Genomic DNA, 22,692 nt, shown 5'->3' on the forward strand with positions numbered 1-22,692 from the left:
ACACATGTGATGATGAAGGAGCTCATTGCACATGAGACATGACATTGAGTCATATGACTAAGGTGGAGAAGATCAAGACAAAACTTGGCTTGATGGATCTGTTGCAAGCATGAAGGGCAAGTTGGAGGCTTTGGAGCGATGTACCACGTGGTAGTGAAGCTTGAGCAAGACTTGGCGTTGATGGACGAAGGCAATGGTGAAAAGCAAGTGAAGTCAAGATCGATGAACCAATACAGTCACGTGATGATATGAAGTGGATCATATCATTGTTGATCGTGTTGGTGCATGTGTTGCATCGATATTGGAGGAGATGGAATCGAATGCGCAAGGCAAAGGTATAACCTAGGACATTTCATTTCACCGGTCATAGGTGTATAGAGAAGTTGATGACCGGGTTTAGGATAGATGACCGTACTATCAAGAGGGGCAAACTTGTTTGCATATCGGTCATCTAGTGCCACTCGAACTATCTAACTTTGCATCATTGCTAGGATTGAGTGGCGTGGCAAGTTGATTGGCTAACTCCATAAAAATGTTTGTGAAAAGCTAACACACATACGCATGGTGGTGTACATTTGGTGGTGTTGGCACATTTATAAAGGAGAAGAGGTTGGAGTTGAAACGGATCAACTCGGCGGAGAAAAGGAGGCGAAATAGGTCACTAGAAGTGACCGGACTCTGCGCAGCGCAACAACTGGACGCTAGCTAGCGAGTCCAGTCATGTGTTCCTGAGAAAGCGTGGTCTCGGTCAAGTGATCGGACGCTGGGCGAAGAGGTGACCTGATGCACTGTGGTTGCATCCGGTTAGGGTGACGTATGCTGACGTAGCGCACTGAGTTGATCTAGAGGGGATCGGATGCAGAGGTGAGTCCAATCACCAGGGACCAGACATGTCCGGTCGCAAAATAGAGGCTCGGGGAGCTCTCTAGAAATGACCAGACTCTAAGGCTCGTGCATCCGGTCTTGGCGCAGAAGTGCGTCCGGTCATCACTTGACCGTTGGCGCGCAGCAGCCGACCGTTGAGATCGTGTGACTGTGGTTGAATGGGGACGACGCATGGCGTGCATCCGTTGACCGGACACTGGCCAGGTGCGTCCGGTCAATCCGACCAGCGCATCCGGCCACCCCGAGCTATGCCCAGTGAGGGGTACAACGGCTCTATTTTCTTGGGGGCTATAAAACCAAGCATTGGCCAGCCTTGGGCCGGTAGCGGAGCACACTTGAGCCTTGGCGGCTTATGTGGTAGTGCTTAGGAGCCCTCTAACTCACTTGAGCTTGATAGTGTTCATCTGATCAAGTGAGTGAGCAATTCTAGTGCGATTGCATCGTGAGGTTGCATCAAGTGGCACTAGGTGATCGAGTTGCAAGCCGGTGGTGCTTGTTACTCTTGGAGGTTGCCACCTCCTAGATGGCTTGGTGGTGGTCTCCGTCGAAGCCCACAAGAAGCTTGTGAGGTGCTTCGAAGAAGAGCATTGTGAGGGGCATTGTGCTCGCCCCATAGAAACCATAAAGAGCAACTCTAGTAGAGCGAGATGCGAAGGGCGACAAGTGGTCCAGCTGGGTTAAGTGCTAGAGCTTGTGGTAAGCACTCCACATGGGAGAGTGTGACTTGCGGGTCACCACTAGCAAGAGGACCTACGGCAACCTTGGAGCTTGTCTCAACGGGGATGTAGCGTGTTGGCGAGCACGTGAACCTCGGTGGGAAAATCACCGTGTCAACATTGTTCTTCCCATTGGTTTGCAATCCTCTTACACAAGCTTGTAATTACTTTCATATACATTGTGCTTGTGTAGTTGCTCTTGTAATTAGTTAGCTTGTGTAGCTCACTAGTTACCTTCTTGCTTGAGTAGCATAGAAGTAGCTCCCTTGCGTGGCTAATTTGGTTTGTGTAACCTTGTTAGTCACATTGCTTAGTTTGTGTAGCTAAGTATTTGCACTCTCTAATTTGGCATTGATTGCCTTGTTATTGAGCATTGCTAGTGAGCTAGGAGCTTTGTGCTTTTGCTTACTAGAATTGTGTAGGAGCTCCCCGGTATGCAAAATACTAGTGACATAGGTTTGTGTGACCTTACTCCTAGAATTGGATAGGTGAGCTCTAGCTAGCCCGTCACCTTTGTTGCCTAATTAGGAGCTTTATAAGGTGTTTGTGAACTTCAATAGAGTGGTGTAGACTTGGCTAGACCGATTGTTTTAATTCCATATTTGTTTTAGTTAGCCGGCGCGATTAAATTTAGAAAGGACTATTCACCACCCCTCTAGTCTGCCATCTCGACCTTTCAACGGTGTCCATGTGAAGTAGCTCGCCGAGTTCCTTGGTCATGACTTGGTTCACAGGTGGGTGAGAAGCGGCAACCATCTTCTCGTGACGACAAGGGTGGCAAACCAAATCCTTCTCAAATTTCAACTTGGGCAATCCTCGAATTAGATCAAGTGAGCTCAACCTAGCTAGTAAGTCAAAGCTTAAATGACCCAGTCTCCTATGCCACTTCCAAAGCTCAGAGGAGGATCTGGCCACCAAACATCGAGAAGAGCTAAAGGAGTGAGAAAAATCTGCTCGAAAGACACGGCCAAAAGGGATAATCTGACAAACAAGATTTCCTTGAGAATCAAGAACTCGAGACAAGCTAGTCTTAAAGCGCACTTCAAAGCCATCCTAAAGGAGTTGCAAAACTAAAAGCAAATTGAAATGCAAATTTGAAACCAAAGCAACATCCTTCAAGACAAAACTCTCGTTGACCCGAATGGTCCCACAAGAAAGCACATTACCTTTGCTATTGTCCCTGAATGTGATGTACTCCTTACATTGCATGAGGTCGAGGCTAGAGAACCATTTTGAACTTCCGGTCATGTGGCGTGAACAGCCAAAATCAATGAGCCACGTGTTCTCCAGGCCTCCGTCCTGTATCAATAGAAGGGCATGGGATGAACAAATGGCGCAACACTGGGGTTAGTAAACTGTGAAGGATACCAGTGTTGGCTCATTTACCCTAGAAAAGTGTTAGGAAAAACACCAAACATACCATGTCCCATTTGAGGAAAGCGAACACCATGTGGGAGAAAACATGGTCCACTAGTGCTGTAGGACTGAAAGCCACTGCCACGAGGGCCAAAGTCATATTGATCACAACCTAAACCACACCGCACACAACCACCGCGTGGTCTCACAACCTAAGGCCTAGCACCTTGAGGCATTGCACCTCTAGTCCTAGCACTGTGCCTCTGAACGGGCGGCACATGTACGCCATGGGGCGAGTGGTACATATTCTGGTTGTTCAACTCGTACTCTCGCCGCTCATCTCTCTTCCTCCTAAAATAAAACTCAGCAAGATAACCATCCCTATGGCAGTAGTCACAGTGATACCTTACCTCTCTCTTAGGTGGTTGTTGGCTCACTCTCTTGTGGGTACACTCTTGGTGTCTTTGTGGCTTTAGGAAGGGGATCCTCAGAGATGTTTAGTAGAGTATCAAGTGGGTTCTTGATATGGTTAGGTTTTGGAACCCAAACTTGTTTCTGGGGTGGAGCTTTTGGAGGTTCTTCAAACACTACATCTTTGGTGGTAGGCAAAGTAGGCTCAAGTGGAGTGATCTTGATCAATTTGTGAGTAGTGGTAGGTTTCTCACTTGGTTTCAATCCACTGTATTCTCCAACCTTGCCATAGAGATTTTCACCCTTCCCACCTACAGTAAAGCCTACACCCGATGCACTAGTTCCCCGCCTAAACTAGCTCATCATCATGCCCAACTATGGCTCACTATAGGACACCCAGCTCAAGATGGACGGAAGGTTTGTGTTGTCTTCCTCGGTTCTCATCTTGTCGTGCCTATAGGACTCAAGCTCTAGTTCCAAACCCTCATAGCGTGCACACCTAGCAACAGTGCTATCTGAACTGGCCTTCTCAAGCAAAGAGATCCTAGCAACCTTCTCTGCCAGCTTAGATTCCAAGCCCGAACAGGACTTGCACGCACCTAACAAGCCAGACCTAGACTTCAACTCATCATTCTCATCAAGCAAAGCAACATACTTTGATTGCAAATCGGTAAGGTTGCACATGTGAACAGCACACTCATCGCACTCAACCTCATCAGACACTACTACAGCAAGCTTTTTAGCTTCCTCAAGCTCCTCTAGTGCAATTTCTAGCTTGTCCTTAAACTCTTTCCTCTCATGGGCAGCACGCGTCAGTAACTTATCTTGGCTAAATAAGGTGTCGTTCATGGTTTCAAGCTCGGCAATAAGATAGTCGATGGAAGGTGTTACCTCAGTAGTGTCATCATTGATGAGAACCACATCCTTGCTAGCCTTCACCTCAACATCGATCGCCATGGTGCAAAACCCTCCGTGGGTGGAACCGGTGACGAAGCAGAGCCCGGTCGGCTTGTCCTCGTGCTTTCTCTTGGACTCATCATCGCTCGAGGGGGAAGAAGAGCGGTCATCGTCGGTGTCGTTGTCGAGGTCACCGAGGGAGGCAAGTAAGGTGGCTCTAGGCCTTGGCCTTCCTAAGGTACATCTTCTTGAGCGCCTCCTTGTTGAATCCTCCCTTTGACTTGTGCTTGCCGGAGGTGTACTCGCGCTTGTCCTTGCGCTTGCTGGAGTCATACTTATCGGAGGAGTGCTTGTTCTTCTTGGGGCAGTGGGCGACGTAGCGGTTGGGGTCTCCACAGCCATAGCATCTTTCCTTCAGACCACCACCGCATCGGCGATTCAAGCGGTTGTTGTGAAACCATGAGAACCGACTGATGACCAGTGCCAGCTTGTCGTCCCCAAGGGCCTCCAACTACTCCTCTGTGATAGACACCGAAGAAGACAAGGCAAACGACATCTGTGAAGGGTTAGCTGAAGAACTTGAGCCGTTACCAGAGACCAAAGCCATAGTCGGTGTAGAGGGGTTCTTGATCTTGGCTTGGGTATGGTAATCAATATCGGTGGACTTGAGCTTGCTGAAAAGCTCATCCACGATGAGGGTGTCGTAGTTCGCGGACTCAATGATAGCGAACACCTTCACATCCCAAAACTTCCGATCTAGGGCATATAGTAACTTGAGTGCCCTCTCATGATCATCATAAGGTAGCTATGGCTTGTTTGCCCACATCTTGTTCACAATCGTCTAAAAGTGAGAGAACATGGCATCGATAGACTCTCCATCCAACTGAGAGAAGTTCTCATACTCTCGCTTGTATGTCTCAAAGAGTTTGGTTTGGACCTATGCGGTTCCCTCGTGATAGCTCTAAAGTCTCATCTAGATCTCTCGACCAGTCGTGCAATCGGAGACTCTCAAACTCAGAAAGTGAAAGACTCGAAAAGGGAACACTGCGAGCCTTGTTGTTTATGTTGTGTTGATCAATTTGATCCTGAGTGTTGCGAGCATCAAGCACAACGTAATTAGCATTCTCACAAATCTCCTAAACTTTTCAATCAATTCCCTAAAGATGCGCCGACATGTGAATCTTCCAATAGGGGTAGTTTGTTCCATCGAAGAACGGTGGTTTACCGGAACCACGCTCCATGTCGCCTTCATGGATCACGGACCGATTAAGGTGGAATGATCCATAACCGGCTTGGATATCAATTGAAGGACCAAAAACAACGACCAGAGGGGGGGTGAATGGGAGTCTCAAATTTCTTTCGAAACTTTAAGCCGTTGTCCCAAAATCACGACCAAAGAGCAAAGGCACTAGACAACGGTATGATCACAAGCCAACGGTGGCTGGGTACCTTTGGCGATGACCAAGAGGTACAGCGGATCAACTGAGAACATATGGAAACAAGTGCTCGAAAGAATAAGAGAAAGCAGGACAATCTGCACAGGCCCAAACTGTCTGCCGTAGGGAGCCTAGAGTGTCTGTGGGTCAGGTCCCGAACTATCCGGGGTTGAGGGCCGGACTGTCCGGCGTTCAACTCCTAAAAACTGAACGATGAGAAACAGTTCTGACTTGGGCAGAAAGAAGAACGGAGGACTGTCCGCGGTTGAATCCTGGACTGTCCGCAAATCAAACACCAGAAAATGAACTTACTGAAATAGTTCTGGACACGCTTCAGCAGCAGCCCCGGACTGTCCGCGGGTAGGCCCAGACTGTCTGGCGTTCAGAGTAGCAAAACATGACCAAAAGAAGACCTTCTACTCACGACGTGAACAGTGACGGCGGACTGTCCGGGGGTCAGGGACGGACTGTCCACGAGTTCGCAAAATCAGCACAAATAGAGTCGTCCGAAAAATGCCCGGAGCAAGGAAAATCCTGATTTGCGACCAAATCAAAACCAATTGCCACCAAATTTTGACCACATGGTCACAAGGCAATAAGTGAGCTACCTCTAGGAGATCATCGCCCAATTTGAAGCCAATCAACGGGGAATTGGATAAACATGAAAAACACCGGTTTTTCAACCCTAGAGCTTGATTCGCCCCGATCTATGAAGTCGTGAGGAATTCGATGAAATCCCTCGGTAGAAAGGCTCAACTCACGTCCTAGTTCATCTCAGTGCAAAAGGAACGAATCAAAATGGTCTCAAAACGACGAATCGAACCACACAAGAGAAGGGGGAAAGAAAGAACGAAAGAACACAAAACGCGATTCACAAGAACAACTCACAAATTGAATCCTAGAGGACACGAGGAGGTTAGGGCCTCCATTCCCACTGCAATCTTTGGTTCTTACACAAATTATCTAATTTGTGGACCTCTCTCACAAGAAAACCTAAGGGGAGGGGAAAACCTAGAGAAGGATGGAGCAAAATGAAAGATGTGAGGGAGATGGGAGCTCCCTCATCCTATTTAACAGGGCTATTACACAATCCTAGTTTTGCCCTTAAATATTTTTGAGTCGAACCACTTAACCATAGGGCACTATGGTCCAACCCGAGATAATTGTCATTCGACGGCCACCGCGTCCTTTATGAGATAGCTTCGCCTCGACGCGAACTCCTCAATGCCGCCATGTGCCGTCCGTTCCTCCTTGGAACCTTCGCTCGGGTTTTGAGACCCAAATCCGTGAAATGGGCCACCAATGGTTTTGAGGCCCAAACTACCAAACTGCCCGCGAGTAGCGTATTTCATACGCGTCCCCCGCCACTCGACACGTGTCACCGCTGTCCTCAACTGGTCGTCCGCCAAGTCCTCCTGAGCCCCGCTAAACTCGCACGTCCGCCGTCTTGACTCGGTCAATACGGTCACTCCCATATACACTTACGCTTGTCGATGTCCTAGATGTCAGTCACCGCGGCTGCTCACCCGGCCTCCTGGTCCCTCAGTCCAAGCCTCACGTCCGTCCTTCACCACTCCCGGTCCATCGGCACGGCACGGCCCTACTTGACCTTCACCTCACCGTCGACCACCGCCTCCGAGCTCCGCACCTGCACACCAAAAACCAAGAGATACGTCGCACAACCTAACTCACGTCATGGTTAGCTCACAAACTCAACCTAGGTCGTAGATCGCGTTGACAACCACTCATCACAAAACGAACTTAAGAACAAACAAAAACACGGCAAGTTTTAATCTACTATGAATATAATATATCATTGTACATAGGCAAATCGCCTTTTACAGTACGAGATCATGAAGCGAGAAATCACCCCGCATTATTTCAGTACTGTCAAAGAATGGATCAAATAGATCAAATAATAAAACGAATGGTTTTATGACAAAGAATGGATGTTAAAATTCCCACAAAATAACGCCGACTCATGAAAACTTTCGCCAGCGAAGTAACATGATGTCTACCTATCCTGCCTTCCACCAGTCTGTTAGTGCTACTGGCTAGAGTTTTGGGTCCAGTTTCTCCAATTAGGTTAGGAACTTGAAATTTTCTGCAACTGCACGATCACGACACTGATATCATCAGTTGAGCCCCTGGAAATCGACGTCTCAGTGAGCATCCTGCAGGCAGCCATGCGAGAGGTCTTGTCGTTGTTAATGCAGAGAGGTCGTGCAAGGTCTACTGCCTCCTGATTATCGATCTTATCCCAGAGGCCATCAGAAGCAAGTATCAAGAACTCGCACTGCTGGTCAACCAGGAGCGTCCTGGTGTCTGGGTCAGCCACAACCCACTGCTTTAGATGTCCATCCCCAATGCCCCTAGACACTGCCAGGGAGCCCTGGACTCGCCATGTTCCACGGTAATTCACCACAAATCCACCCTGAAAAGCAAATGAGCAGGCACATAAGCGAAATTGCACAACAATGTATAATTCATGTAGTATGCTTGATTGTGTTAATTAATTACTGAATCATCTAGTCCATTCAGCTACGATGCATTGTTCAATTGCATTAGCAGAGTTTGTGCAAGAAATGAGAAGGTCAGGACATCGTGGACATACCAAATTCTCTATTCTCTCCTTCTCATCCTCCCGGGAGGCCCGGTGGTCGGAGGTGAGCGCCTCTGCCTTCCCTGCTCGGCTGAGCACCGCACGGCAGTCTCCGGCATTGGAGACAACCAGTCCACCCTTTTGGAGAACGGCTGTGACGCAGCACGCGCCCCCGCTCTCGTCCCTCTTGAGGAACTCCTCGTCCGTCTTGAGGTAACCCCTTTTCACAGCTCCTTCGATCTCTCCGCCTTTTACCTTCTTGAACTCCTCGGCAATAAACTTGGGCATGTTCTCAGCAGCGAACTCTGCCGCGTTTTTCCCGCCGTGGCCATCGAATACACCAAACAGCGCCTGAGAAGATGGAATCAGTCGATTAAGTTCTAGTCCTGAAGGAAATTTCAGAGGAAACAACGCAAATTTTCCGCCCCAAAACACCCGAATAGTCGCCACTGAAGGACAATTCCAAGTTCGTCTTATTTTTTTCAAAATCACGAGAAAAGTACACATCGAAACAGAGAGTCAGAGAGATTTTCAATCGAGATTACCACTTGGGGATCTCCGCCGAGAGCGACCTTGGCCACATGCCGGTCCTCCATTTCCACCCTTCTCCTCCCCTTCCCCCTCCGGCAGTACGCCGCGAACTCCTCCCCCTCCTCCTCCACCTCGTTCCTCGGATCTGCCTCCACAGCGGCCACCGCCGCCGCCGCAGCAGCAGCAGCAGCCGCGCCGGACGCCGGCACCACGAGCGGCGCCGGTCGCCGCCGCTTCAGCACGGCCCCAGTAGGTGCCAAGGCCACCGCGGCGGCGGAGGGCGGCTGGGGCGACGGAGACGGGGAGACCTCCTCCCGGAGCAGCGCGCGGAGCGCGAAGGGGCGGAGCGGCGAGCCGGCGGCGGCGGCGGCGGGCGCGGGCGCCGGGGAGGAGGCGGAGACGGCGACGGCGACGGCGGGCTCCGGCGAGGCGGAAGCGGCCTTGCAGGAGAGCGGGCGGCGTGAGGGCGAGAAGACTGGCGAGCTCGGGATGGCCACCGTGCAAGACATCGCGAGGCGGAGGCGGCGGGGCTAGGGTTTCCGGGCTCTCTCTCTCTCTCTCTGTGTTCAGGGTTCGTCGCCGAGTCCTGGTCTCGGTTGCTGCTTTGGAATGGTCTGCGGAGATGGCCGTTTGAAAGGGGGATTATTATATACGGTGGACCGGCCACCACGCGTTGTGCTGGACGCGCATTACGGGAGAGATGATGGACAAGGATAAGAATGGCCTTTCGTGGTCCATGGAGATCGGAACATATGCTATGCCATGAAGATGCTCTTTTGAAATGTTTTATGTTTCCTCTCAGAGAAAACGTTTCTTTTTGCTTCAATATTTAAGTACTGCTTATTTGGAATCCGGAATTCCATTTTTTTTTAAAAACAAATTGAAAGCCACTCAGAGAACATATTAGTGGAGATTTTTTTTAAAAAAACAACATGGGGAAATTCCAGGACAAAAAATTCTACTAAAAACACTTCCCATTTACCTTATAAGAAACAATATCTAAAATCAACTACAGCAACTCTCTCATCATTATCTTAATTATATATCCACGTCGGTTTAAATTATAACCAGCACTTACTTTTCATTGTTTCACCAACCACTTTTGAGTTAGGGCATTTCATTTTGGTTCCCAAGTTACATTGTTTGACTATGATATATGCATATAAAGGCATAAAGCCAACCAAATGCAGGGTCTATAATTCTTCCGTGAGAACCGGAGTCTCTATGCATTGAAGTATTTGCAAGACGCAAGCACCAGCATTAGCAGCTCGGAAATTTCGAAATGCGTAAGAGATAGTGAAAGCAAGCGATTTATTACTATAGTACAGTGAGAAAAGAAGAAAGCGGCTGTTCCGGAGTGTTATACCCGGTCTCCAGTGCCCAGGTTTTCACACTGGCAAGTCCAAGGAAAAATACAGCGCAGGGGCCGTCGTCATATGGCACGACCACGAGAAGTCGACAAGGAAAGGAAAGGAGCGGAGGCCCAGCCCAGCCCAGCCCGGCGGTGGTGGCAGAGGAGCAGGTGTTAACTGGGAGGAGTGAACGGCGCGCGAGTCAAAGCTACTTTAATCCCGTGTGGGAGACCAGACCACGGGAAGCAAACAAAGAGCCGACGCCGATCGATCTGGCCTGGCCTGTGGACGTAACGCCGCTCTCCGTTCCACTCGTGTATGACGCGGTCATTAATCAATTGATTTCCTTGGAGCCTGTCTGCCCATCCGTTGCACGGGCCGAACCGCCGCTCGCGCAGTCGCGCACCCTTTTTTCCCTCGTCCCGCGGCACGGAACACGGACGCCGCCCAACCGCTGTCCGCCACGGCGAGAGCCGGGTGGCGCGTGGAGCGGTCTCGTTGGATGCCGCCCCTTCTCCCGTGTGTGGCGTGGTCGCCTGATGCGACGGGAGTTGGAGCCCGGAAGGAACGTGCCGGGAAGCTGCGGGCGGACGGGCGGTGCCGGTGCCCTGGAAGACTTGGGGATCGGGACGGGACGCTCGCGACGAGAGGAGGGGGAGAGGCCAGTGGGAGAGAGACGCGACGCTGACCGTCTAGGATTGGACCAGACCCAGACGAACGTTGGAAGCAAGGCTAAGCAACCGTGCAGTCATGCCATTGCCATGGCACACTCGGCTAAGCAACCTCGCTGGCACAAAGCCAATGCGCCGGTTCATCGTGTCGCAGTTGGCTTCTTCTTGTTTCGTAATACACTGTTGCGAAATCATCTTTTGACACTGGCGCATTTTTTGGTAGCAAAAAACGGAAGCTGCCTCGGAGATTGGCGACCTGTGTTCCGGCCCCTCCTGTCAGAGCAAAGGTGCTCGCTCTGGGTGGAAGAGCGAGAGTGCCCGTAGCGGCGGATACGTGGAGAGAGAGAAGGCCACGTCCACGAGCGGACGAGCCGACGGGGCAGAGGAAATGTACTAGCCGTTGGCACTTGGTCGTTCGCACTGTGGGCGGCTGGACCCATGCGGGGCCATCGCAGTCACCCAAGGGAAACGGTATTCGTGGGCTCGTGGGCTCGTGGCCACTACGCCGAACTCGCCAGGGCTGTGGCTGACTGGCTGTGTGTGGCGGCGTGGTTCTGATGCGCGTCCCGCTGGCCCGGCCGCCTGACGTATCGAGTGGATCGAGTCTGTTTTGCTGGGGTCCGGGCCGGGCTTGGGCCCGACAAATGTGTACTGTATTTGTGCTGTGGACTAGGTCAGGGTGGGCCAGAACGAGATGAATGAGGTGCCAAAGATTCTTTCGATCGCGTATGCCTCTCGGTGGTGTCGCCTCTCGCTGGAATGCTACGAGCCTAGTCTGACTGCGTGCGAAGTGGACCAGCTAGATGGTCATATCGCGAGATCCACGAATGCACGTGCACTGGGTGCATCCGTTCCGTAGGTACGCAGCCGCCCCAGCCCAGCTCTTCGATCAACGGTCAAAAGTCCAGCCCCTGCAACCCCCCCCCCCCCCCCCCCCCCCCCCCCCCCCAATCAATCCAACCTGAGCGCTCCGCTGATGCCAACTAGCTACTGCTGCTCACTTGGCACGGCATGCATGTGCGCTGCCACTTGGGCTGTTGCGCATACGAAACGTAATCGCTGGCGCACGCACGCGCGAACGAGAAGGGAGTAGTAGGTCAACCATGAGCTGGAGCGAGCAGCCGGGGCGATCCAATGATGATGCGAGGCTCGTCTCTGTGTCTAGACTCTAGGACTCTAGACTAGACGTAGCTGTGGTTTTGACCGCTTTCTTTGCCTTTGCTGTCGACGACGATGATCCTTGATCCTTGGCTCCCTGCTACGTTGACTCGGACTGCAACTGCGAGCATCATATTTTATTCGTAGTCAATAGTCCACCGGTCAAGCTTATTATCCACTGAATCATGGAAGCTTTTGCTTCTTCGCCCGCGCCTGTGCTACGTTGTCGGTGATGACTGATGGGCGATGACGGATTATGGTTCACGAAAAGCGGTGGCCGACTGCACCGCCATCGACCGAACTGCTCTGTTTTTGTTTTTGTTTTTTTTATGAAGAAAAATGCTGTGAATCCCATATTCCCATGGACAAATTCTAGCCAGTTTTTTTATAACAATTCTAGCCAGTTAACGACATCTCATAAAAATAGGGATTTTCATCCATGGGACACATGTAAAGAGTGGTTTTGTCCACAACATATTGTAGTGCATGTTTGGTATAATAACTTCGCTCCTAGTTTATTCGAGAGTCTTTTACTTGTATACCATTAAAAAAGATGGTCTAATCGTCTATGTCCCTAAAAAGTTCGATCTATCGTCAGTGTCCAAGCTCGAAAAACTTTTCTCTCTCACGCCATTCTGTCACTAACGGTGTGAAATGTGGGTGGCAAAGGACTTGAATGCCCCTGAAACTTTTGTTTCTCATGTGCCACTGCCTGCTGGGCGGCACCGTCCTGGAACTTTTTAAGGTGTTGCATTTAATTTGCAGATACTTGTGTAGTTGATCTATGTTGTAATTAAGATGAGTGACTTGAGAATTTGATTTATTTTCAGAGCATGACTAATGGTAGTCTGATGATTGCCCCCTTTTTTAAACAAAGGGCAGTGAGATACCGAGAAAGAGATGCGATAATATACGAAGGACCTAGTTCCAAGTTTCTAGGTTTCTTGCTCCAACTGCCCCTTAAAAAAAACTGCCTCCTCCATCCAACACTTTTCTACCGATGCCACCAAGTGTAGCTAGTATTGTTTGTAAATACAATAATGTAACGACAAGTATATAAAATTGGGTGATGGCTAACCAACTAATCCAGCCAATAATGCAATTATGAGACAGATAGAAGCTGCCAACGAACAGAGCTTTCAAATAGAAGATGGTTGATATATATTTATAGTTTGAAGGCCTCATCCACATGCAATGCATATTTTCTTCAAGCAGCAGCAGCAGTCAGCAGACAGTGCACTCTGCTTATATACAAGGTCATGCTCGCTTGTCTTATAATCCGTACTTTTCAGCTTGTTTTTTTTTCAGCCAGAATAGTATTTTTCTCTCATAACAAATCAGTCGGAACAATATTTCAGCTTGTTTTTTCAGCAAAACGCTGAAAGCCTTTTTCCTCGCTCTCACAGTACACTGAATGCACGCACAGATGCACTTACTACTCCTCTCGCTCCAAAATCACAATATATAGTCTGATTGATGACGAGCAAATAAAGCTAAAAGTGAATTCTAGCTTTAATTTAAAGAGCCATAATTAATAATATATAATACACACCACGTACATATACGGAACTGAAGGGGCACTGTACGTTGTACGTACGTACAATTATACTCTGTCGTAATATAAGTATACACCACACGATGAGCCGGCGTTACGTTGATGCCTGCATGCATGCGCATGCATCGCGTGGCTACCTGCTAGCTGCAGATCAAGATAGAGTGATGATAGACGACGACGATACGGTGGCCGGCGACCGACGGCCGGCCGGCCGGAGTGATCGATGATGATACCGATGAGAGTACGACGACGACGACGACGTGAGCGATCGAGGTCGGTCAGATGTTGATCTTTCCGATGAGGGGTATGCCGATGGCGGTGACGATGAGGGTGGAGGGCACGCCGAAGACGATGTGTTGCCAGAAGGTGAGGTCGTAGGCGTTGCGCGTCGCCCGCCGAGCCTGCTCGCACACGATCAGGTTCGCCGCCGACCCCAGCAGTGACAGGTTGCCCGCCACCGTGCTCACCCACGCCAGCAGCAGCCACGACCGAACCACCGCCGCCGGCGAGATCAGCGCCGCCGCCGAGGTCACCTCGCCGCCCATCAGAAGCACTGCATGCACGCAGTACGGACCAACCAATTAATAATTAATTAGCACAGGTGCTGAGGAACATGCATGCCAACCAATTAATATAGCACGCATGCAGCTACGTATAAATACGTACGTACCTGTTGGGACGTTGGATGCTAGGTTGGAGAGCAGGAGGATGATGATGGACAGCACGGAGATGCCGCCGACGCTGTTGACCTTGGAGTAGGGCGCCATGAAGTTCCAGATGGCCGCCGGCAGCCCCGTCTTGTTGAATCCGCTCACCGTGATGAACATCCCCGAGAAGAAGACGAGCAGCGAGTAGGACACCGTGTTGAGGCACGGCTCGGAGTCGCGGAAGTCGACGACCACCAGGGCGATGGCCGTGGTGATGGCCGTCCACGACATGTTGAGCCCCACCATGTAGGCGATCACCATGCCCACCGTCACGATGTACGCGAAGCTCTTGAGGAACAGCTTCCGCCGCTCCTCCGTGCACTGCATGAACCACGGGTGCTTCGTGGAGATGTTCTTCGTCATCAGCGGCGACATGTACCCGCTGCCGCCGTTGGTGCTGCCCAGCTGCAGCTTGGGGCTCCGCTCGACGCCGGCATGGGCCCCGGCACCCTCCTCGACGGCCTCCATCCGCTTGCCGTCAACGTCGATGGGGCTGCTGCTCCCATCCAGGTCCTTCCAGTACATGCACAGCAGCATCACCATGTTGACGGCCATGACGGCGAGCATGGCGGGCAGGATGCCGAGGAGGAACTTGGGGAACGGGATCTTGCTGTTGAACGCGATCACCAGGTTCTGCGGGTTGCCGATGGGCGTCGCGCTGGAGCCGATGTTGGCGCTGGACGCCAGCGCCAGCAGGAAGGGCTTGGCGGGGAGGTTGCGCTCGGCGGCAAGCTCCAGCACGAAGTCGGCGGCGAGCTCGAGGGAACAGGCGGCACATCAGGGATATCTGGTTGTTGTCGAGCTCGAGGTCGGTGAGGTTGGTGCAGCGCGCGAGCTCGGCCGGGATCGGGCCGGACACCTTGTTCACGCTGAGCTGAAGCTCCTGCAGCGACGTCAGGTTCCCGAGCGACGCCGGGATGTGGCCGGTGAGGCCGCTGATGGATAGGTCCAGGACGGTGCCGCCCAGCAGGCAGTGGCACATGAGAAACAAAAGTTCCAGGGGCATTCAAGTCCTTTGCCACCCATATTTCACACCGTTAGTGACAGAATGGCGTGAGAGAGAAAAATTTTTCGAGCTTGGACACTGACGATAGATCGAACTTTTTAGGGACATAGACGATTAGACTATCTTTTTTAATGGCATACAAGTAAAAGACTCTTTATTCGAGCTGATTCTGAAAAGCTCTACCAAAAGTGCAACTATATTCTGATGGAGAACTATATAATAAGAATTACTTCTTCATTTACATTACAAGTTTGGAGCTAAGAAAAACCTTCTCTCCACTGCTTCCTATTGAACCACCACCAGAATCACTTCTCACCTGCTCCTCACCCTACTCCCCTACCAGAATCTCTCTACTAGATAAACAAGAATTGAAGCTCAAGAATCAAGAAGTGAAGCTCTACCAGACTAGCTTGTACTATCACGGTAGTTTTTTACTCTCTAAAACCATGAATACGCACCATACCATAAAATCATGTTTCCAACTTCGTCAATAGTTTTGTATGCACTATACCACGAAAATATGGTTTTTATCTCTAGAACATGAAGCTAGTAAAATGACTTTTGTGCCCTCCCTTCCCTTTCTTACTCTCTTGGGTTCATGTGTCATGCTCCTTCCTCCCTTCAAGCACAGAGACGGTGGCCACACACTTAAGATGGTGGCTGATGTGCGGGATAGCACCTAACTGTGACATCAATTAGAGGGGTAGCGGACCAAATGGGGCAAAGGAAGAGCCCCATGGCAGCCAAGGGATAGGGGTGGAGCTGGGGGTCGGAATAGGAATAGAGGGGGGAAAGGAAGATGTCACGTGGGCACGGAGGCAGACAATACAGCGTGCAGGGGTAGTGCCCCGGTGTTGCGTCACTAGCAGTGGAGAGGCGGCCATGTATTCAGGACCAAACTGCACTTTTTAGGTGTCATATTGACAAAAATGGCCTAAAATTAAAGCTAATGTGGTTAGTATAATTGGAGGAACACACAACGATAGCTTTGTGCTTGATGCAAACTCCTAGGGTCAAAAAAAAATGAACGGGACAAACTCAATAGTAATATTGGTTTTATATTAGGAACCTCCTTCGTCCGTTTCTGAATTTAGCCAAATATAAAGGCTATCATTTTTATAGGATTATAACCTTTTTTATCTATTCATTTTATAATAGGAAATTTCGAAACATTTTCGCCCTGTTCTCTTGAACTGCTTATCAGCCATGGTACAGTGTTTTTCTCTCACAACAAAACAATATCAGTCAGCTTATATCAGCCACAGAAACCATCAGACGAACATGGCGTTTGTTTTCTATATTGTAATGTCGGGTTGCGAGGGAATTTTGGGAGAGAGATGTGAGATAGGGATTGGATTTAGATTTTTTGTTGCGCCGCCGCCGTGGCTGTACATGAAGGTGTTAGTTATTAGGCCTTTTGCCACCTGCCGAGCTAACTAGGCTTAGTTCAGTCACTTAAACCCTTAGAGTGAATATATAACCAAAATTTTTAGTTTCAGTTACTTTGGTTTTAGTTGCAATCAATTTAGTTTCCGATCATCGGTTAATTATGTCACTCTAGCTGAACTGAAGTTTAACTTACATGTAATACTAAATTAGATCCTTCGATTATATAAAAAAATCAATAAGCATCTACATGGACATGGACATGGACGCAGTAACCCTGCAGAGAGCCGGCGGAGACCATAGGCTGATAGCCAGATAGGCCTACGTCTGGTATAGAAGGAACATCAATGACGCAGTTGTCATAGGCAGATGGGCTTATATCTGTTGGGCTATTTAAACTCTTGGGCTCTCATTTTAATTCTCTGTAGGGAAATTAATGGCTTCTTTAGATCCACTATCAATGATAGTTATCTAGCTAATAGCTAATATCTACTCACTATTAGCTAGCTAATTATTAATAGAGAAAACATTTAGATCCATCTGCTAATATGTTACTAATAGGTTGTTAGCACATATTAGCAACCACAAACTTGCTAATGAAACTAAGAGTTAGTAGCCTTTAGCTAATAGTTAGTTGATTTATTAGTGTAGGTCTGTTTGAATCCACTAGTACTAGTTTTAGCTGCTAATAACTATTAGAACTAGTGAATCTATAGACTCTAATCTAAGTCCTAACAATTCTACTACTAGAACTTCGTTTAAATTGGCATTTCATAGGAGCGTCCAACAATTGGGTTGCCAAATTGTTGGAATTTGGAAAGGCAACGAACTCTATCGGGCACATGTAGTGCTGATGCAACCAATGGCGTGAATGAGAAACGAATAAAAGTCGAGTTCGACTCTCTTAGTATGAATGTCGATCGTGGAATCCATATGTATAGAGTAAAGAAACGTCCTCTCTCGTCCATCTTCCTCTTCGTGTGGTTAGGGTGATTGCGCCGGCACGGGTAGCTGGCCCGCACGCAAGATATACTATCTAACTTGACTAGGCTTGACACGTTTACGTCCAATTTTTATTGTGACAACCATGGTTCGACCGCTCTAGCGTGTATGGTTTGATTTGCTTTTCCTCCAATTTGCTTTTCAGCAACACTAGAGTTGTTCTTAGCAATTTCCTTAGCATGGTAGCAGCAGCACGACACTTTTCTTGATTTTTTTTGGTGAAAGGACAACAAAACTGTTTTCACTTTTTTTTGGCAAAACCTGCCAACGATGCTGATGTGGAGAGTGTCAACTCTCTGCCTCTCAGGTGGTCCACGCCTCCATGGCGTCTGCGTCCGAGAAATCATGCGCATAGATATACCTGTGGTTCCTAGTGGCTATGATAAAAGTCCGATAATGCTGCCATGCAGAAGCTAGTCTCCCTCGTTCCACGCTTGTGCGTCGTGGCTTCACGGCGCCGTGCGGTTGTCCGACTGTCCCAATCCGCATCTTTCATCTCCATCCCGCGCCGCCACCCACTCCGAATTTTTTATTTTTTGGCCCGTTTTTTGAAAGTTATTTACAAATATGCTCCTGGAAGTATGCTTTCAAAATCTGGACCCTTAGCTCGACGCCATCGTTGGTGACGCCGAGGTTACACGTCTCGGCGCCAGAGGGTTTGGCGCCTAGGTCAGAGCCACGTTGGCAGCGTGGACGCTGACCTGGTAGCCAGCTCGGCGCCGTGGATCTTGGCGCCAAGCTTGGCGCCGAAGATCTTGGCGCCGAGCTTGGCGCCAAAGATCCTGGCGCCGAGGTGGTGTTTTAACCCAGCGCCCAACCTTGCTACCCTAGCCTTCTTCCTCTTCTTTCTCCTTCCACTCGGGTTTTTTCTCTCCCCACTTCGCCCTACCTCACGAATCGACATATTGGACCTTGAAAACTTTGATTTGATCCGTAGATCTTCGTGAGCAAGGTATCCTCGCTCCCTCCTTGTTTTTTTTCACATTGATTCAGTATATATTAGTTGGATTTTTCAACTTAAGAATTGTCATTACTTAGGGTTTCATTGAATTTTAATATTTATATTATATAACCGTAGGATGCCAAGGCGTGGAAAAGCTAGCAAAACAAGGTAACCTCAGCGCACGTTATTATGTTATGGGTTCATTGTTGTGGATCAAATGGGAAACCCTAGGTGTAGGGTTTAATTTTAATTGCTTTCGGTTCTTAGAATGAAAATGGCTAAATTATAGTTATGGCCAGATGACTGGAAATGCATTCGATCCATTGCCTCTGCCTAGTGGTGTTCCAGTGCCCATGTGCTGTTGCGGCGATCCTTGCAAGGTAGCCAAGTCCGATGAAGAGGACACATATAGGCAGAGGTATTGGATGTGTTCCAATTTTGCGTTTGAGCCTACACTTCGTCAGCGCCGCATTAACAAGATGGTGAGGAATTGATGTTGCGTAATAATTATTTTGTGTCATATGGCATCTTGCATGATTTTTTGTTTTGTAACAATTGCATTTGTTGTAGACCCCTCCATCGCTCTGTGATTTTGAGTAGTGGATCGACACTGAGATCGAGCCTGAAGACAAGGAATGGATGTAGAACTGTTACGGTGGGAGGCAGAGGACAATAAGATGATGGAGAAGAGACGCAGAGAGGAGGCTGTAGAAAAGGAGCACAAGGAAGAGGAGGAAAGGAGGTGTGTTGTTGCGTACAGGGAGGAGAGGAAGAAGAAGCTTGAGCGTGCACATCGAGCGAAAGCAGCGATGGAGGAGAATCCCGATGTCCTGAGGAAGGGAAAGTGGCCTCGTTGCACTCAGTAGTCTCCATTACTTGCTAGTTCTATGGTTTATTCATGAACAATGTTGTCTACTATTGGACTTTTCATTGTGTTGTCATGTAATGCACTTTAAGTATGGGCATGCTTAGGTCATGTACTGCGTTTTTTAGTTTGTCGACACATACTTCTAGTATTATTGTGTTGTTTAATGTGTCATAGTATTGGAGCCATTGTCTACCTTCTGCATTTGATGCGGTTCTGACCTGCTCCAACTTTTTTTTAAAGTACTTGTCCTCAAGCTGTTGAGCAGACTCCTGGAACAGATCAAAGTTATCCTTCACACCATCCTTCCAGAGTAGATTCTCGGCAAGGTGCTGAGTACACCAACGATGGTGCAAAGGTGCATACCCCTCTATCTGTTCTCACACAGCATTAAGTATGCCCTAGTGCCTATCAGATATGACGACAACCTCCCTGTCAGGCCCAACCACATGTATCCGAACTAGCCTCAAGAACCATCAAAAAATTGTCATTGTTCTCCTTCTCAACCAAAGCAAATGCCAAAGAAACCAACTTGTTGTTCATGTCATAGGATATGGCTATAAGAAGTGTGCCCTAGTATTTGCCAATCAAGAACGTACCATCAATGGAGAAAATAGGACGACAGTGCCTAAAGGCCTCGACACACTGAGGAAAGCGCCAGAAAGAATGGAAGAATATATGTCTCCCATCCTTCCATGCATTTGGTTTTGGAATGTACTCATAATGCATGCCTAGATTCACTGCTTTGATTGCATTGAAAAGTACTGGCAACTGCTCATAACCATCCTCCCAGTCCCCATATATCATCTTCCACGCTCATTGCTTAGCCCTCCAAGCTTTACCATAAGTTATCACATAACCTCCATACAACGCCTCAACGGTCCCGATAATTGTTCTAACCTTCATGTTGGGTTCTCCCTATAATATTCTCATCAACCGCTTGGCAATGATGGTAGATGTCAACTACCGATGCTTCAGTGTCAGCACATGGTCAGCACAATTATGTGGCCCAACAACTTTTGTGATCTTTCACTTTCCGGTGATCTTTTGCTTCCTTGCACAAACCCTCCATGGGCAGTGTTCTTTGTCACACACAACTGTGTAATGGCGCTCCGTATATGAATGCAAGACCTTGTAAGGTCTGTTTCATATCACTACAAACGTCTGCAACCACCTCTTTAATGCAGGGAGGTCCTTGAATACCCTACCCTTCTCAATTACCATGTTAGGGCCAGCCTCAGGAGCTTCTAGGAGCTCATCATCATGTCCTTCTACACACGCCTGATCGGAATGAGCAAGATCGCTGAACTCATGAACTCTTGGATCACTGCGGCAGGGAAAGATACGTCTCAGCGTCTCAACATCACTCTCTGTCAGCTCTCCAATAGGGTGATCATCATCAGAATCAAGAGCCCTTGCCATCTCATATGGCTCTGAATCATTCATAATTTCAACACTATTGGAGCTACAGAATCCATCTCCACAGTGCACTTACGTAGCAATAGGGGGCACATCCACATTGTTAGGAATGTCTCCTGCAACATAAGTAGCAAAATGAGGAAAGAACGAAAAAATAGATGTAAGGAAGGGGGTAAGCTCCCAATAACCATACGGATAAGACACTTACTCGGATGATTCTGTGTCAAAGGGATCTCATGAGGAGGATCTGTCACAGCATCATGAGTCTAACAAGCATCTCCAACTAGCTCATTTGGGGCAGATTGAGCATCGAGAACCGTAGGTGGAACCTCCACATCCATATCAGGTTTTAGGAAGGGAGGGTCGAAGTGTGCATGCTGACCCATTGGTGGGGAAAACCCATGAGGGATGGAATCAACTAACACCCGACGCACAACCACGTCCAAACTTTGGAACTAGCACTTCATAGTCGATCTCACATAGTTCTCCCACTGGTCTACACACCCAATTGGGATCATCTTCCTTAAAATGTTAGGAGAGGAACCTAGGTGAAGTACACCCTCCACTGCGATGCCATCATCATCATCAGCTCTATGGCAATGTAGCTCCTCCTAAGCCCTTGCAACCAACTCACTAAATGAAGGTTTCTCATTGAATAACATAGGCACGCTTTGCATGTCAACAAACTCAATATATCCATAGCAATCTCTTTCCATGGTGCCTCCATGATATATGCTCACTAGGTTGTCCATCTAGTAGTTTAAACAAAAATTGAAATACAATTCTTTTACTCCAAAGAAGCTGCTATATAGTACCTCTCTAATACATACTAACCAACTACACCCTAAGTATATAAATACAATCTATTAACTACATAGCTAAATCCTACCTAAATAACTATGTCACTAGCTATCTAACTATATTTATCTCACTAATTAAATCAACTAGCTATCTAATAACTATATCTATGTACTATGTCACTAGCTATCTAACTATATTTATCTAACTATATCTATCTCACTAACTAAATCAACTACCTACATCATCAAATTTACTAGAAACTACCAAATAATCAAAGTAGCACTACAATTCAAGCTAACTAAGTACCTACATTGTATATTCAAAAATTTTACCAGACCAAGTCAATGCAACGAACAGAGCACGCGACGTTGGAGGCGAACAGCGGCCTTGTAGCAGGACACCAGCCCCTCCCCTATGGGCAAGAAGGGACAGGCTCACGGACGCGGGAGCAGGTGCCATGGTCGTGGCCGGGTGGAGTAGGCTAGGGATACGATGCGAACATCGAGACTGGAGAAAGACACGGACACCGGGACATAGAGGACAGGATCGATGATGAGGTCGCACCGTGCTGGGAGCAGGGGCCGTGTCACGGGTGAGGTCGCTGGAGGGAGCGCCTATGCACGTGGTAGACACGGCGAGCTAGGATGGATGAGGCGGCACGAGCGGGCTAGGGCCACGGGTGGCCAGCACGGCGGGGGCAGACGCAGGCGTGGGCCAGGAGGGGCAGCTCGCGGTAGGTGCGGGACGACTAGGGCTTTGCATGGTGACGGGCGCGGTGGCGCGACAGCGGTGGCGGCACCCTAGCTCAAGAGCAGTAGAGAGATAGAGGAAGAGACAAAGGAAGGGAGTTAAGATAGGGTATGGTGCCAATGATCTTGGCGTGAAGCTCGGTGCCAAGATCTACGACGCCAAGCTTAGCATCAAGATCTACGGCGCCAAGGTGGCTACCAAGTCATCGCCACGTCTGCATCGACGCCTATGTCAGCCCAAGAC

At 48.9% G+C, this 22,692-nt stretch overlaps 2 protein-coding genes across 2 annotated transcripts; both read right to left on the reverse strand.

Annotated features, from left to right (window-relative positions):
• Nucleotides 1–6,585: 6,585 nt before the first annotated feature.
• On the reverse strand, nt 6,586–9,462 carry LOC136533078 (probable protein phosphatase 2C 32). Its single transcript, XM_066525650.1, has 3 exons — nt 8,849–9,462; nt 8,316–8,654; nt 6,586–8,135 (listed from the first exon to the last, which is right to left on the reverse strand). The coding sequence occupies exons 1-3, from the start codon at nt 9,341–9,343 to the stop codon at nt 7,788–7,790; spliced, it is 1,182 nt and encodes a 393-aa protein (XP_066381747.1). The 5' UTR covers nt 9,344–9,462; the 3' UTR covers nt 6,586–7,787.
• A 3,953-nt stretch (nt 9,463–13,415) lies between these two features.
• On the reverse strand, nt 13,416–15,283 carry LOC136537268 (silicon efflux transporter LSI2-like). The gene is made up of 3 exons (XM_066529302.1): nt 15,137–15,283; nt 14,241–15,045; nt 13,416–14,123 (listed from the first exon to the last, which is right to left on the reverse strand). The coding sequence occupies exons 1-3, from the start codon at nt 15,281–15,283 to the stop codon at nt 13,849–13,851; spliced, it is 1,227 nt and encodes a 408-aa protein (XP_066385399.1). The 3' UTR covers nt 13,416–13,848.
• Nucleotides 15,284–22,692: the final 7,409 nt, after the last annotated feature.

Source organism: Miscanthus floridulus, chromosome 2, assembly GCF_019320115.1.
Source record: "Miscanthus floridulus cultivar M001 chromosome 2, ASM1932011v1, whole genome shotgun sequence".
Classification (NCBI taxonomy): domain Eukaryota; kingdom Viridiplantae; phylum Streptophyta; class Magnoliopsida; order Poales; family Poaceae; genus Miscanthus; species Miscanthus floridulus.